The 16,971-nt window shown below is 40.8% G+C and overlaps 1 protein-coding gene across 1 annotated transcript in view; it reads left to right on the top strand.

The window, feature by feature from the left end:
• LAMA4 (laminin subunit alpha 4) overlaps positions 1–16,971 on the top strand; it is a 99,635-nt gene that overhangs the window by 23,042 nt on the left and 59,622 nt on the right. The window contains exons 2-4 of the mRNA XM_030490344.1: positions 385–486; positions 12,000–12,124; positions 16,116–16,196. Of these exons, the coding sequence (XP_030346204.1) occupies positions 385–486; positions 12,000–12,124; positions 16,116–16,196 (308 nt within the window). The remainder of the gene's footprint in view (positions 1–384; positions 487–11,999; positions 12,125–16,115; positions 16,197–16,971) is intronic.

The following is a 16,971-nucleotide window of genomic DNA, read 5'->3' on the forward strand; positions in this document are numbered from 1 at the left end:
TTTACTTCTAGATACTTATATGATGATCCTTATTCTTTACTGAATAAGGATCATCATTTCTAGTTAATTCATTCTCCAGTACAAAATGCGTTACGAATCTGCCAGCTTCTCACCTGCAGGCAGGCACTGAGGGCCAGGGGCTGGACACAGGTAGGAATGCTGACAGCTTAAATACTGCAGGCAAAAAAGTGAGCACCAGGGCAGGGAATGAAAGAACAGATTCAAGTTCAGCAGCATGTGTGTGGTCTGCTATGATGGGGTTGTGCACTGTGCTCTAGGGAGACCTGGCTGTTGTAATTCTTGCTTTCCCCTGCCTCTCAGCCAAATCTAACTCCTCGAATATGTATGCATAGGAAATACTTTATTTTTATTTTCTCATTGCAGGAATGCCAAGAAGGATTTTACCGTACCAGCTCAGGAAAATGCTCTCCTTGCGACTGTAATGGTAATGCAAACAGATGCCTTGATGGATCTGGAATCTGTGTGGTAAGGAGTTCTTGTCTTCTCCACTGGTCCCTTTTTCTTTTCATTTTTTTTAATGATAACATGAACCTTTTCACCTTCTTTCACTCTTGCGTGATGCTTTACATGAAGGAAATACTTCCCAGGCAAACCCAAAAAACCACGGTCTGACTCTTCTATTAACACCAGTGCTCAGTTTCAATACACAGCAAGAGCAGTGTCTGTACCACAGGGGCTTTTTGCTGAAATGCAATCGTAAGTAGGGCCAAGATCAATACATTAATAAGATTATCCTGGCCAAATTTCATTCTCACTTACTTAAATTATCTCTGCAGATTCAAAACACTTCCTGCATGCAATATTTGTGAGAGTCAGTATGCTGGGGAAAATTTTTAGTCCATCAGAAATATGGGAAGAGTTTTGTATACCTCTGGAGAAATAATACATAAATTAAAACACATTTCATTCTCCCCTTTATGAATACAGTGCTGTATATCATATAAACAGTTTACAATGGTGAGTGACTGTATACAAATGCATTATTCATGGTAATTCTGCTGCATGGCAGCCTTCTGCTGTGAAGAAACAACATGAGGAGGTTGAAATAATACACCAAGGGAAGAGCATATTGAACGCCAAGGTAGTATTACAATTTCTCATATGCTCAGACTCAGTATTAGTTCATACAGAAAGCTTATGAGTTAGTATTAGTAGTTGATCACTTGTAGCTCCAGAGCAAACACCAGTCCAGCAAAACTAATCACAGTTACTAGTTGGCAATCAGGGCAATAGTACACTAAAAAAAGGATGGAAGCTGATAGTGTAACGTTTCTAAACCACACAGCAAGAGCTAGGCACTCGTGTGTTCTTTACAGGCTAGTAAAAGCATGAGTATAGCTCCTTGCTCCTCACTCCGCCATATGTTACTTTTGACAAGTCATAAACCTTTGCCCTCAGTTTGTCTCTTCATAAAATGGCCTGATAATATTCACATACTTTGCATCGTTACAGCCTCTATCAAGTTTTCAGTTATACAAATACATGGAGTCATGCTCCATGGCGTATTTCCTACCATTTTTATTTCTGTGGGAGGAAGACAGTGCAGCTGTTCAGCTAGGAATTATTATGGCTTGGCCACTGTAGTGTGCTTAGGATTGGCTGGTTTCTGCAGAACACATATTGGATTAGTATTTTAATATTAAATTTCTAAAAGTGGCTCTACACTACCAGGCACTCCCAGCTACTCTCTTTCACATACACAAGGCTTTTGCTTATGAGCAAAAATTGTCACCTTAGTGTCCAGTAACAAAGATGCCAAAAGGAAACTTCCAAGGGAAGACTTAGAAACAAGAAAGAGAGCTTTACAAATGTCTGCTTCTGGTGACTATCATGACCAGAGATTTTCTGGAGTAAAATATACGAGGTATGAAGTGCCTATATCCTCAGTTTACAAACACACCAGAAGATTTGTTTCCCATCTTCTACAAAAATAAGGCAAATGTCAAGGGTTCATGGCAAAAAAAAAGGGGGGGGGGGGAGGGAACAACAAACAAAGCAAAACACAAACCCCCCAACAAAACCAAAGTTGCTGTATCAGCAGGAAATAATCTGAAAGTATATGTGCATTCCTGGCTGATGTTTCTCCTGAATACTAAACTCTCAGAACCAGTCAGGTAGTAAAGAACAAAACTAAGAGCTAAACCCCAGTTTACTACTTGAGTTCAAATAAGCCATTTGATGGCTTATCTGAACAACCTACTAAGCCATTAAGCTCAGGCCATTTACTTCTGAATAAAGAGTCAAAAGGTTTAAGTGAAATAAGAGTGAAAGGAAAAGGGAAAGAGCCTGGTGCAAGGAAAGAGCAGAATGAAAAGGGGTTTTGAAGATTTGATAGCATGCAACAGAACCAGAGATGCCCATGGGGACTGCAGTAACAGGACTTTCCTGAGGATTTGGAAATTTTCATGGAAGGTTGGAAGACTGATGAAATTGGTAAGCTGCAAAATGTGACTGAGAAAGCCTTGGAGGAGAAAAGCTTAGGGAAAGAAAGATGTAACTTGAATTACAGCAGGAAGAAGCATGTTAGATGAATGAATGCAAATAAGTTCAGAAAAGGAGACTTGATGGTTGATAATGTGATTTGCATTAGAATCAGTCGACAAAGCAGCCTTCCTAAGGACTGTTTGGGAGAAGCACAGGAAGAGATCTGGCCAAAGCCTGCTGGTGCTGAGGTTGGGACAGGAAGGAGTATGTACCTACATGGCTGGGAGTTTCTGTGAAGGGATAGGACTATAGGGTATCAGAGAACTCATTATTTTCTCTGTCCTCACATTTTTAGGCAAATTACTCCAGTAATTCTTGCAGTGGTAACCATAACACCTGACAGTAACACATAAGATTTTCTGCATTCAGTTAGTTTTTAGTAGGCTGTTAAAAAATAAATAAATTTCTATATTTGTCCCATATGATTGTCATCCTCCATTTCAATCAGTATAGACCTGCTATCTCCCTGCTTCTGAGATGCAACAGTGTTTTATCACTTATGGACTCTGCGCTGGCACCATGTTATGCTAATCATGACTCACAGATGTTATAGAATGTGTTTAGCAAAAGGCCTTTAGAAGAACTGATGTTACCCAAGTTAAAAGTTTCTAGGTTTGCATGTTTATTCACCCTATGCAGTAATTTAAACATGGGGCAAAAGAATTTTTTTTATAAGTTAAATCTTCTAACAATGAAGGAAGACAACATAAAAGTAATAACAACATTGTGTTTAGTTGGTAGATAACTATTCTTTATAGGTTAACTAATAATTAAGCTATAAGAACTGAATAAATGAACAAGGCAGTATGAAAATGAAAAAGTACTGTACTTCAAAAGAGATGAAATATAAGGATTGGACTCCATACAGTGCTCTAAGACCATCATATTATGCAAATCTCCCAAATCGATTTGGCAAATGTAGTTCCCACAGCATACAAATTAATGAAATTTTCATTGGCCTCTGCCCTGGATTTGAAATCAAATAAAATTAAACCCCTATTAACAATGCCTTAGGGTAAAGTACTCACATCTTTAATTTCTGCTGACATAAGTATCTATCTTAGGGTTCTTTTTCAAAACTTCTCTCAGCTTATTCAGACTGTAAATCTGATCCACAAGTCTTTAAAAGCTTATCGAATGACACAATCAATGCATCCACAATCTCATTAGGTAACCAGACAGAAGAAGTTATTGCAGAGAGAGCCTTTCTTGCATAGATGTCCACATAAAACTGGTGCAGAAATTAATCATGTGGTCCTGTGATTAAAACTGAAGAGCCACTCGGTCCATTGTGGTTAGCATAGAAAATCGCCCAACCGTTAGAAGAGCAGCCAGCACAGTGTAAGCTCAATTTATAACACAATAAAGATGTTAAATAATGCTTAATTTCAAAGACATTATCTGGTGATGCATGTAAGGCTAGTAGAGGAAGAAACACCAATTCTTTGTAAAGATTTTAGACTTTGGACTTTTAATGCAACTTTCTCAATGCTAGCAAAGAGAAGAAACGAAAGGTCATTGCAGGACCTTGATTTTGCAAACGTGCTTGGTATATGTGACATTAACTGGGTGAAACCGTAAACAGCTGCAAGTGGCAATCTGCAGACAGAGTGATGGGCATTTCTCCTGCATAAAACCTGTCGGATTTTGCTCCTAATAAGATATGAAGACATGAAGAAATGAAGGGAATGTTTTGCCTCCTTCACCATACACCAGACTCTACCCCAAGGGCAGCCTACAGCTGAGCTATTTATTTACAGCACCTCCACTGAGGGTTCAATATTTGAAAATTCCAATGTGGGAGTGGGCTTCAAATGACTTGACAGCGGAGTAGAACACCAGAGTGGCTGTTATGGCATATGAAGGTGAAACAGCTTGTCTAAAACTATGAGCTCTCATATCATATGCAAGTAGTACAATGGGTAGGGCTTTACCATGCTAAAAATTTGATTGCATACACTAGAAAAGGAAGTCACTTGAGGTGGCTGCAATGTACTATGGCAATGACTCCAGACCAACACAGTAAATTGGATTGAAAGGTTGAAAGGATTTTAAAAAGCTGGATATCCATACAAAAATCTTGTTGGGCTGAGTTATCAGTGACCTTTCTGAGGTTTCTAATGTTAATGGAGGTTAGAACTTCATAAGTGCATGAAAACACATAGAGCCAAACAAGTAAGTCTGAAAAAGCACTACATCAGAATGTGAAAGGTAAATTTGTTGGTGTATATTTAAAAGTTTCTAAGTGCTTTGTTATCATCGCAGTCCTGTATATCTGATCAGTATATATATAAGACATCCAAAGACTATTCATGAAAAAATAAATAAATAAAACCTTTTTGGAAGAAGAAAGACCAAAGCATCATAACAGTGGAGAGGATAAATTCACGGGTATTCTTTCCAGCCTTTTATGGATTTTTTTACAATAGAGAGTATTGTCATGCAAGTGATTTGTGTTGAAACATTTGGGTTTACAGCTGAGTGGAAAGGTTGGAACGGATTTGGCAGTTCTGCCCAAGAGGATGATATGTTCCACATGACTGCCAAGGCAGGTCTGGAGAATCGCCAGTAGATCTACAACCACCCATCAAGCACGAGCAAAAGGCAGCAGGAAGCTAGCAAAATTTGCCAGCTTATTAGGTACTTCTGGCTTCATGAAGAGCCTTGCAGCTTATGGCTCACTGTTTCTTTCTATAAAGATGGACTACATCTATCTATAGGTTAGAAAGCTAACCAGAACTACAACACTCTGGTGCTGAAAGGCAGCCCTTGTCCAGAGCTTTTAGCATGCAGTAGTTGTCAAAAGCATTATTTTAATAGACTCATTTTCTCAGACACAGATGTTTCCCTCCCTCTTAGCTAAGCTTAAATTAGTATAATTGTTGTCCTAAATGGTTTACTGTTGAAAACTTGCAACAGTGACCCCTAATTTTATTTCCATTCCCCATGCAGCCTGCATCAGAGGCACGTAGGAATTCTGACTAAGGCTGTGAGGAAGGGCTGCTGTTGCTCTCATGCCTGCTCAGCTGCATTTCCCACAGTTAGCTAAGACAAGTGACGGATTGAGAAAGTAGAGGGCCAGGTTGCTTTGGCAAGACCTCAGCTCCCACTTCACTCATTAATACAGGACAAGTTCTACACACCAAAACTTTGACACAGAGGGAGAGGGTATGTTGACCCAAACTGGACCAGGAATCAAGTTTTGTTGCTATTCTCATTATTTAAGGTTGATAGTTGTCTTTACTTCAGTAAAAGTTGCACAGTGCTCAATGTTTCCTTTTAGTGCCTCATCTCCTTCTTCCATAAGACATTCTGAAAACTAACATTGCATCTCATCCACAGTGGCTGGAGAGAAAAGGCCTGAAATCATAAATCTCAAAGATGAAAAAGATAAAACATGTATATCTCCTGGCTTTCATTCCATTATGCTGAAGTACTCTTTTTACTGTTATTATTTTGGGACAGCAATGAGCTTTGGCATGCTATGCAGCTCGGTAACCAGCATCTCCCAAATTTGGGGAAGTCTAAATCTGCATGCATATATTATACCTTAGGCCAACCTCCACTGGCCCAGCAATAAATACAGACAGACTGCACAGCAATGTAAACCACTTGCATCTCTTTACCTAAGTAATGTATTTACCCTTGTGTAATCTTTCTGCATTAACAGTTGTACTAAGACTATCTCTCTGAAGGACAAGAAATAAGGGAGAAAAAACCAAAACCAAACGAATGCAAAATCCAACAGTTCCTGCTCGTATATATTGTTACAATATATTTAGCTATATTTTAACAGTGCCTGTTTTCAGCTGCAAACTGATATTCAGAATTCCCAACCAGGGTTTGAGGATACTTCCAGATTTCACAGATAAATTTAAGATGCTATGGTTTGGGGTTTTTGTTTTGTTGTACTAACTTCACCAGAGGTAGGGATGAGTATTAACTTTTGGTTGGCCCCGGAGAGTCTCCATACCATCCAGCAGTAGGTGCCTAACACAGGTGCTCTGCACCACACTGTGGCAGGTCCTGTCTGTCTTTACCTTTAGAGGGTACACAGAAAACCAGCCTGTGATGTTTCCTATGGAGGAGGTCCAGCCCACCTAGACTGCACTGTTAGCCATCTGATGAAATAATTTCCCCAGAACTGCCTAAATGACACATGTAATGAAGCTGGTGCTTTTGAAGACTGTCAGAAAGAGCTCTCTTTAAGTTCAGGATTCTAAATTAAGGTGGGTCAGATTCCTACCTCTCAGATTTTCAGTTATATTCATTCATGGAAAAGCATGTTTGTCTTGTGCTGGTAAGCTTCTGCTAGTACCACTGACTCATAAGAATCAATAAACTTCATTATTATTTTTGTACAAGTGTATTTACTGAGCAGAACTGTGTCACATGAAGTGCTCTGCGGTCTCAGAACAGTGATTCCAGCTTTATTTTCCAAGCAAATGAGCTCATGAGCTCAGTGCTGACAATCATTCTAAAGCAAAACCCCTACAGCACCTTTTCCTGTGCTTTTCATGTGTGTAAAGTATAGTTACAGTAAGGGACAGGTAGAAATGCTCATCCTGATTGATGGTACTCAGTGAGAGCCAAGTAGTAGGACCAGTAAGACATTTTCTAACACAGGAAAAAACACTCCAGCCACTCTGTCATCTGACAAGCTGCTGCTGGTGTACCAATGGATGAATGATTATATGCTGTAGATTCATACAGAAGCCAGGCTGCTATTACATTGCATTACTTCTTCTGAAGTTGACATGTCCATTGATTTTTGCTTTATGAAAATAAAGGTTATATTAACATGGGCATATGGAAAGAATTGATCTTAAAATTTTAACTTACTGTAATTTGAAACAGCTTACAAAAAGCAGAGTATTATAAAGCCTAGTTGCAATACTTCTAGCTGCATAGTCCATGCCCTTTACCACGTCTCATTCTGTTCTGTACAAAGGCAAAAAGCAATTTGCTGCTAAACTTCTGTTTTTGATGTCACTCCATATTTTCTAAAGATTTTTACTTCAGTATTCCTTGTTTTTCAAAGGCAACTGAAACAAAAACTATAGACTGAGTTTCTTTATTTGAGCAAGTAGATACCAGTGTCAGTAAACGCATTTCTAAAATTTTGTGAGTACGTATGAATGAACCACTGAGGCAGGGAAGGACATAAGCAATGACATACATAGTCCGATTTATAACATCAACCATAAATGATGCCTTTCATTCTAACGCAGGTATGAATACCAGGACCAAGAATAGTCCTTGCAATTCTCACAGCAAGGCACTTATTTAAAATCCAGCTTCACAAAAAATCACCATAAATAGAATTCCATTTTTTAACTCCTTATTATTTCTCTGTCAAAAGTGATCCATTCAGAAGCAAAACACTTTTGTTGCACTACCAAGCCAGTGCCACCCAGCGCTAAGATTCACCCATGAGCTGCAGGGAGGGTGTCCTCCCTGCCTTCAGAGGTGTCTCCCAGGCTTACTGATGTCAGCAGTTTTGTTGGAGATGCAAGCTAATGGAACATAAAATATAAGCACATTTTTTTTATCACTGTAAAAATATACTACTAAATAACCACAGGAGTTCTGACTTAAAGAAGATAAAGTCACTTTTACATAATCACTAACCAGAGAAAAACTACAAAAGTGTCTCAAGCACTCAGCTAAGAGGGTCTTTGGAGTAAAAGGGCCTTTTAGCACTTCCCTTCAGTTTAGAAGATGAAAAACACTGCAGATTCAAGGAGCATCATTTGCTGCCCTGCTCTGTTTATTACAGTAGTATCTGAGCTTTGGAAACCAAGAACAGATTTATTCTGATAATATCAATGTGTTGTTTAGAGAGCTGAGGACAAGAGAGATGAATTGAATTGCTCAGAGCACAAAGAAAGAGTGGGATGAAGGCTACTACTGCATGCAGCCCACCTGATGCCTCTGCCAGTGCTTCAGACACAGAACTGGTCTTTCTCTTTGAGTGCTCAGTGGCCACACACTCATCTCTCTCTTGTGGTACATTAACATCACTTTTTCATTGAACAACAACAAATGCAAACTATTTTTAAAACTGCATTAGATTTCTAGTGCCTTCTGGCTCATACCATGAGCCTCGTGGTTAGTGCACTCTGGCCAGCGAGGAGTGTGACATCTGGACATCTCCCCAGCAGCTGCCTGCTACTCTGCCCTCATTTACCCTCAATTTTTCTGCTCTCATCAAGTTTCTTCCCTCCTCCTCCTCTCCATTCTAGCCAAGCTTTCTTATTCTCTCATTTTAGAGCGTTTTAGTTAAAATAATCCTCTGGTTTTCTGTACTCTCTTCTTTACAGCAAATACTACTATGGAAAACCACCTAAACATGTAGAGATAAAGCTCTACAAGTACTAGTGTCTCATCTAAAGATCCATGGAAAACGATATTTATTTTTTTCCTTTCTTTATCATATTCTATTTGCTGTAGAGATCTCTGGCCAAATCACAGCCTTGCAGAAATAAACAATTGCTGTGCAATGATTATAAGACATACAGCAAGACAAGCAAAGTCTTCTAGAATCAAAAAAGATCTGAGCTAAACTAGTGAGTATTAACTGCGGAGCTTTAATGGGATTCAAATAGGGAAGATTGGGTGAAAAAAAATGAGATGTGTTTTCACAAGGGTGAGTATTCTTTACAAAAATAACACTCTGCAATGCAGATTGATGATATCTGGACACAGACTTCGGAAAAAACAAAAAAAACCCAACAAAATATCAACGTTGCCAGAACAGATTTCTGCCACTTAATCAAAGTTACAATACCCGGATTTAGCAATGCCTGTGCAAGTGAAACTTGACTATCTGTTCTCACTAAATGCCTTCACTAATCACATGCTTCTCTCCTCATTCTCTTCTTCAAAGAACACATGTTTGGAGTAGAAAGCGAGTTTCAAATCTGTAGGGACTGGCTCAGGTAAAACATCAGTAAACCGAGCTCACCCAACCCCAACCTGGTACCGCTGAAGAAGTTCCAACCACAGAGAGGCCAAGGTGCCCCTTGTCCTCCTGCTGTGAGCACTCCTGAAATTCCACTCCCAGGTTCCCTGTTATTCCAGGGAATGCCAGCTGCTGACAGTACAGCAAGCTCTGTGATGCGATTAAATGACTGCTGGAAAATAAACTGGGGCACCACGGCCATTTCCCAGCACCTGCGCCAACTCTGAACTCCCCTGCAGGGCCCAGCCAAAAGTCTCTGCAGCCCATATTGGGTGTCCAGTGGTGGCAATAGGAGATGTTGTTTTGGGAGGCACCTAGCCTGGCCCATTCCTGAAGTCTCCATTTCATACTCCACCAGCATCCACAATTGGTGAATTAGGATATGTTAGAGGGTACATACCTCCTGAGTCCTTTTAATACCCATTTATGAATCTGTTGCCCATGAATTTCTCTAGGAAACCCCTTTTGTCACCACAAATACTGCCAACTCCTGACAGCAAGTTCCAGAAATTTCTTACCTTCTGTGTAAGGAAGCACCTTTTGAAGTCAGTGCCTCTCAGCTCCTGTATCACAGGATTTGGGTGAGCTGCTGTTCTGCATTCAGCTTATTCACTGATTTTGCAATTTTACGTCACCCAAATACACCCTCCTGTCAGCCTTTCTCTCCCAGCTGAGCAGCCCTAGCATTTCTGGTCTCTGTTTGTAAGACACTGGTGAATACCAAACAAAGCTGGCCTCAGCACCAGTTTCTTGCCTAGTTTCTCACCTCGGTGACACAAATAGTGACATTTCACCACTCTGAAAAGTGACTTACATCCTACCCTTTGCTTCCTAGTCTTTATCAGCTTTCAGTTCATAAAAGAAACTTTCTTCAAGTCCTGTGACAACTTAGTTGGCTTTTCTAAAAGTCCAGATATGTCTTCCGGTTCCACTTCATACACTCGCTTATTTACACTATTATACAGCAAGTTAGGGAAGCAGGAGCTCCCGAATCAGATGATGCTTAGTTATGTACTCAGAGATCTTCTTTATCATAGATACTGTCATCTTACCAGGAACAGAAATCATATCCATCAGTCTGCAGTTTCCATGATCCACTCACTGTTTGTAGGTCAGAAGAGGAAAGAATCAAGCATGCTAACCCAAAACCACAGCTAATATGCACTGATAGAGTAGTTCTCCACATATTTCTGCCATGAAACTGACTCCTTGTGGCCTCAAGCCTCGCATAGCTGTTTGCATGTGTGTGTACTGTATTGGTACAAAGTGGTGTAGCTGGAGAGTTCTGATTCAGGGACATTGCAAAACTCCTTGCACAGCTGCAAGAAAGAAAAGCAATTTTGCACCCTTCATACCTTTTTATTTGGAGAGACAGACAGAATTTGGAGGGTTGTGGGGTTTTGATGGCAACTGGTTATTTTGCTGAAGCAGAAAGGGGGACAGGAGTCTGCAGGAGTCCTGCAGCGTGCAGTAGCACTGTTCATGCACGCTGCAACAGTCACCCACCACCTTGACATGCGCCTAGAGAAAAGCTCACATAACCTGTGGCATCTAAGTGTGTCTATTTGTAAACCAGAAGATGTAACAATGCTTACTTAAGCTTGCAGGACTTGCAAATTCTATTTAGAATTGCTTACAGCAAATCTTGACCTTTTTTAATCAAAAAATATAATCTGAGAGGTACAATTTTGAACCTAGCATCATGAAATATTTTGGAACACATATTCTGTATGAATTACCACACCTTGATTTACTTCCATGGAGCTCCAACAATATCAGCTGATGGCTGATTTGCCTCAGCATGAAGCAGCATATTTCCTGACAAACATTAAATTGTGGAGATGAAACTTGCTTATAAAGTGAATGACATTGCACGCTGTGGCCCTGTATCTTAGAGAAAGGCCACTTATAAAAGTCTCCTGCTTCTTCCCTCCGTTAAGAGGACCATCTTTAAAGCTGAGAACAAGGAGTAGTAATAACACATCCTTTCAGGCTGTAACACTACTCATCTCAGGAAAAAAGCATCAGAGCCACTGGTGTATCACCCTTTGCAGGCAGATTTCCCCAATGCTCTTTTCTAGTCATCAATGTCCAAGAAGAAGCAGTGCTGAAATTTGTATCTAGGCTGAAATCTGCTGATAGTATTTACCAGCAGATATTTTTTTAGTTTGGTTTCAGTGAAAGGGATCTTTTCTGCTGGTACATGCAATTCAGAACAGTGCTACCAGCTACACCTGAGTACCTCTGACATCTCTGACAATGGGCAGTGCTGCTTCTACTCCAGCACCTGGCAGGCATGCATGTCTGTTTTATCCTGTACAGCACCTTGCCAACACTTTCTGGCTGGCCAGTGTGATAATTTATAGCATTTTTATTTGCAGCTGGTTTGGCTGCCTCTGTCAGTGCCTTGAAGGGTTGGGGTCTGGCATTTGCCCCTATTCTGCTTGGCCAGGTCTTCACCTAAATTATTTCATTCTGCCTCAAGGCAGCACCTCCGTTTAACTTTTACCACTCTCTCTTTCTACTGAAGGACTGCCAGAGAAACACAACAGGACAGCACTGTGAGCAATGTCCGGATGGCTTCATTGGTGACGTTGTCAGAGGAGTCCCCACATTCTGCCAGCCCTGCCCCTGCCCCCTGCCAGCACTTGCCAAGTAAGTGAAGAGTCTTTGCTTCTCTTTGATTTGGGCTGGCTTTGGCCCCTTCCAAGGTGGGGTCAGCACTCCTTCCTGGATGCAGGAGACAAGGGCTGCTGTCATTGCCAACTGGGGGAAAATAAGAGGACTACCAGCTGCTCACAACACCACAGGAAACAGCACTTCATTTAGAAGGTGCAAAATATCCTTAAGTGCTCATATCAGTTCTTACCAAGAGGGATCAGAAAATATTTGAGCAAGTTTAAGTCCATCCTCTTTTATGTAGGCAAGATTATTCAGCTGTCTGGTTACTCTTAAGAATCCCTTAAAGACCAATTCCCAGAAAAGGTGGCATCAGAGACATATGTAGCTCAGACAGACATGCGGAACCATGACTCTGGAGAGTAAAACCAACCACAAAAAAAAGCATAGTCTGGCAGTCTCCTGAGTCAACAGCCCATGGATCTGGTTAGTACAGTAACAGTTGAAAGGAAAGACTGGAGGACACTGTGACAGGTACGGTGCCTCTTCAGCTGGTGCCCCGCTACCTTTGGGTAAGAAACTAAAGCCTGACAGAAAAACAAGACCAACCCAGAGATCTCCAGCTGTTAGCCACTTTGTTCCTTGAGAAGAAACAAATAACTACAAACCATGACTAGCTACTAGAAACTGTTAGTGGCATGTCAGTAATGCACTTGAAAGGAATTATCAACTTCCTCTTGCTTGAGGTCCATCCCCTGGGAGAGAGGCACCTATGCAAATTCCACTATAGTGCCCAGAGGAGATGCTAGTAAATACTTGCCGCTGGGTTTAAGCTGTTTTTCAGTCAGCTACTTACTCCCCTTGTTACTTCCCATTCTGCTTTCAGCAAGGCTTCTCAGCAAAGGGGAATTTCCTCACTGTGTTTGTTTGCTGTTGCTATGGGATTACTCATACAGCCTGAAGGTGGGATGAGCTGCATTTTGCTCAGCTGCCCAATGGCACGGGCTCGAAATGGCCACAGAGCAAACTAACTCTGGCCAAACGCCCGCAGATCACCTCTTGGCTTCCTCAGTGAGCTGCAGACATGCGAGGAGGGCTGTGGGGTGGGGAGCAGCTATTGTTGAAAAACTGCAGCTTTGCCTGGATTAGAGATAAAATCCTCCAGAGACAAGGGAAGAACCTGGCTTTGCTCACATGTAGACAGGCTTAAGAGCGAGCGACCTCACAGACGAAGCAGACCACTTCCTCCAGTTTCAGTAGCGGCTGTAAATGCCAGAAATAAATAGAAATACAACAGTTGGAAGCAGTGGTTTTTCCTTAGCAAAGAAACTGGGGGGGCACACTTTAGTGTAAAGAGCTATCCTCTCAACCACAACCTGGGCTGCACATGCCTGACGCACTACCTCACAAGACCCAGTCTCTATTAAGCATGGTCAGTCAAGCAAGGTCTAGTCTGTCCTCCCTACAGTGCGATTTGACAGAGCATGGCTGGGTCTGCATTCACCCAGCCCCCTGCAGCCCACCAGGCTCTGCAGCAGTGCCCCTGACAGCAGGGAGCCAGCCAGCCAGCCTAGCCAGGCTTGGTGTGGTGGGGCCAGCAAGGACCTGAGCTACAGGCTATCATCTCTGCCAGCGCTACGGGAGATGGCCGCAGAGGCCAGGGAGCGTTCCCTGCTTCAGCATGCTCCTTAGCCCTTCTGCTAGGGGTTTAATGCCTCTCTTATTCCAGACCACTAGAGACAAGTAAGCACCGAACACAGAAGGACAGCAGTGTGGGACAGGAAAGGGAGAACAAAAGTTGTAAGGACTCTGAATGCAGATGCTTCAAGGTTAGCAGCAATATAGGACTTGAACTTGATGATCCTCGTGGGTCAGGATACTCTATGTTCTGCGATATGTTGCCCCTTCAAAACTACCTCATCAAAAATCCACTTCAGTTTTTCAGGGTTTTCCCTCAGAAAAGTCCTGAAGGCAATACTTAAAGGAATATCCGATCCCAATTTGCCTCATACCCGTATTTAAATAACATGCAGAAATTGCCTGTTCAGCTTCTTGCATGAGAGAGACTTGACCACAGCAATAGCCTTTGGCTGGAGCTGGAACAGGCAGATAATAATGATTGAGCAACATTCAGCCTTACACAACTAAATTGAAAGAACAACTGTTCTTTCTTTTTGTTTTATTTTTTTGTTTTATTTTTCCTCCATTAACCCTATTCCATTTATATTAAAGTAAAACAGTAACTCTACCAGAAAGCAGAGAAGTATTATAAGCCTTAAATAAAGAACATCCAAAGGATGTTGGTTTGTACTCTGTTTTACTTTGGAAATAGCCAGTGAATTCGTAGTAGTTAGACAAAGTGACCAAATCTATAAACTGACAGACTCATAAGATACATATTTTTTCTTGGGATTCATCTGTGTGTCTCTAGATTTTCTGACCAGAGTATCTTCATATCTGCTATCCTGGTAAGTTTTGGAATAACTTTCGGACGTTACACATAAAAGTCTAATATCATTTCCTTGGAATAAAAAAAGGAGGATAGAAATTGCTTCCCAGTCCAGCAGATGTTACTTCTTTTCAAACCCAAGGGAATTATATGAACTATTTTTTTCTAAAAGACCACAAAAAATGTGAAACTCCAGGAAGGCTTCAGTCTTATTTCATAACTTAAATCCACAATGTGGTTTTTTCAACTACGTGAAGGAATTAGCCTCTGTAAAAGAAGTGGAAGGCTGCCAAACCGTTCCAATTTTCTCAACATGTTCTCACAAAAGCTTTACAGAAGTTAATTTGTGAATTCTGTGAGAAGAGTTTCATTTTATGTTCTCTCTGGTTATACGAAATGTTTTGAGACAGCAGACATCCAGACACAGATTTATTTGACCCTGGTTTTCCAACCAGCTGAGAAATGCTGGTGGGAACTGAAATTATGCAGGAATTCTTGTCACCTTTCAATGCTGCTCCTTCCTGAAACAAGGGAAAAACAAGCATGGATCATGCTTTTCCCATGGCTCTGAGCCTTTCGTACTTCTGTATGAAAGGGATGCAACCTGGCCACAGCTGCCCAGCACTGTACAGCTCAGGACCTGCATTTTGGCAACCACGGTCCCGCAGCTGGCAACTGCTGCCACTCACTACTTTGCTCGCATTCCAGTTCTGGCAGAAATTTACTCACACATATTGCAAGCTAACTGGAAACATCTTTAGAACTGTATGCCCTTTTCTTGCAAATGTATTTAAGCCATGTCCATCACTGCGTTTGAAGCGTATACAATTTGCACTTTCCACGTCTGCTGCTGCTGTTTCTTGGGTCTTATATTTAGTTAAACATTTGTTAAATCCTGAAAACATAAGGAAGGAAAGGAATCCATGATTTAGAATCATGGCAGTGAAAATTACACCCCAACTATTACTGCAATCAGTGTCACTACTTGGCATGTTGGTCTAAGAAGAGGCCCCAGACTTGATCCAGCTTACTTAGTAAAGCAGCCTTGGTTACTGCAAATGAGGTGAGTTCTCACAACTTGGTACTTCCAGATCGGATTTGAGAAAAACTGTAGGATTTGCATAGGAAACTGCTGCACCCATTCCAGAATCTCAGTTCCTAAAGTGTTCACTGCAGTGTCTTTCATAAGCAATATTTTACCCCTTAGAATAAGACGTAGGATGTAATTACTTCTTCATGACATACACATTTATCCTAAGTAAGTCTCTTATCTAAAATGTGTGTATCAAAACCTGCAGGTGTGTCTGATCTACACTGCAAGACAAACCTTATATATATATCTGTATTTATATAGCTCCATAGTGCTAAATATGAATTAGTGCTTTCTACACTAATTAAAAAGACTAAACAAGGGGTGTAATGTGAATAACACACAGAGCTCAAGAATACCTATTCAGCAATGAGTAGCAATGAGCCAGAGTTCACACTAACAGCAAATGTCCATAATGTAAGAAAGAAATACTCCCAACTGTTTGCCACTGCCTGCTATTCTAACTATTCATTCTAATGAAATTCCAGCTTTGCAGTCTCCTGTTACAGAAAAAGTGGAAGTGTGCGCTGTGTCTGTAAGGAAAACTATGCAGGACCCAACTGTGAAAGGTAAGAAACTAATAGGATGACTTGCTGGTCAATAATACTGAATTCCAGAAGTTTCTGTAGGAATCTTCCCATATGTGGGAGAAAGCTTGCACATGTATTTTCACCAGGTTGAATTATGTCTGTTAAAGGATCTCATTCTCTACTAAAAACCATAAAAACTTGCCATGGAGACATGTCAGGATAAGACAGACATTTCCATCTGATGTACTTTGATTGAGTTCTTAGACTTTGTGTACCTTCATGGGGTAATCTTCCTAACAGGAATACAATTTAAAAATCAAAATACAAAATACAAATCAGAAACAGCAGCTGAAGTGAAAAACAATGACCACATAGATGCCTCTTGCAATTCACAGCTCTAAAACATATAGCAGGCTTCTACCAAATGCATTTTTTCAAAAGCAAAGGAGGAAATCCATCATCTAGTCAAATTCTTAAGGAGCAGATGTAGCTTTTTTAGTTAATTTTTAAATGCACTTTACAGACGTAATTCAATAAAGTTAAACAACCAACCATAGGCCAGTGTTGCTTTTCAACTTTCCCTTATGCCCATAAACAATTTCCAGTAAATATCCTCCAAATAACAAAGTACTCAAATAAATGGAGCTACACAGCAGAAATATAACTTACTCTCCTATCTTGTAAAGCACCATCTTACTCGCTATGAACACACATGGATGGCATCTCCACAAATGTCAGAGGCCTGATTATAATTTAGAAATTCTCCTTGAGCAGCCAGCCTGTAAATTAGAACAGCTCTAACACAAAGACTGAG

This window comes from Strigops habroptila, chromosome 6 (assembly GCF_004027225.2).
Source record: "Strigops habroptila isolate Jane chromosome 6, bStrHab1.2.pri, whole genome shotgun sequence".
NCBI lineage: Eukaryota > Metazoa > Chordata > Aves > Psittaciformes > Psittacidae > Strigops > Strigops habroptila.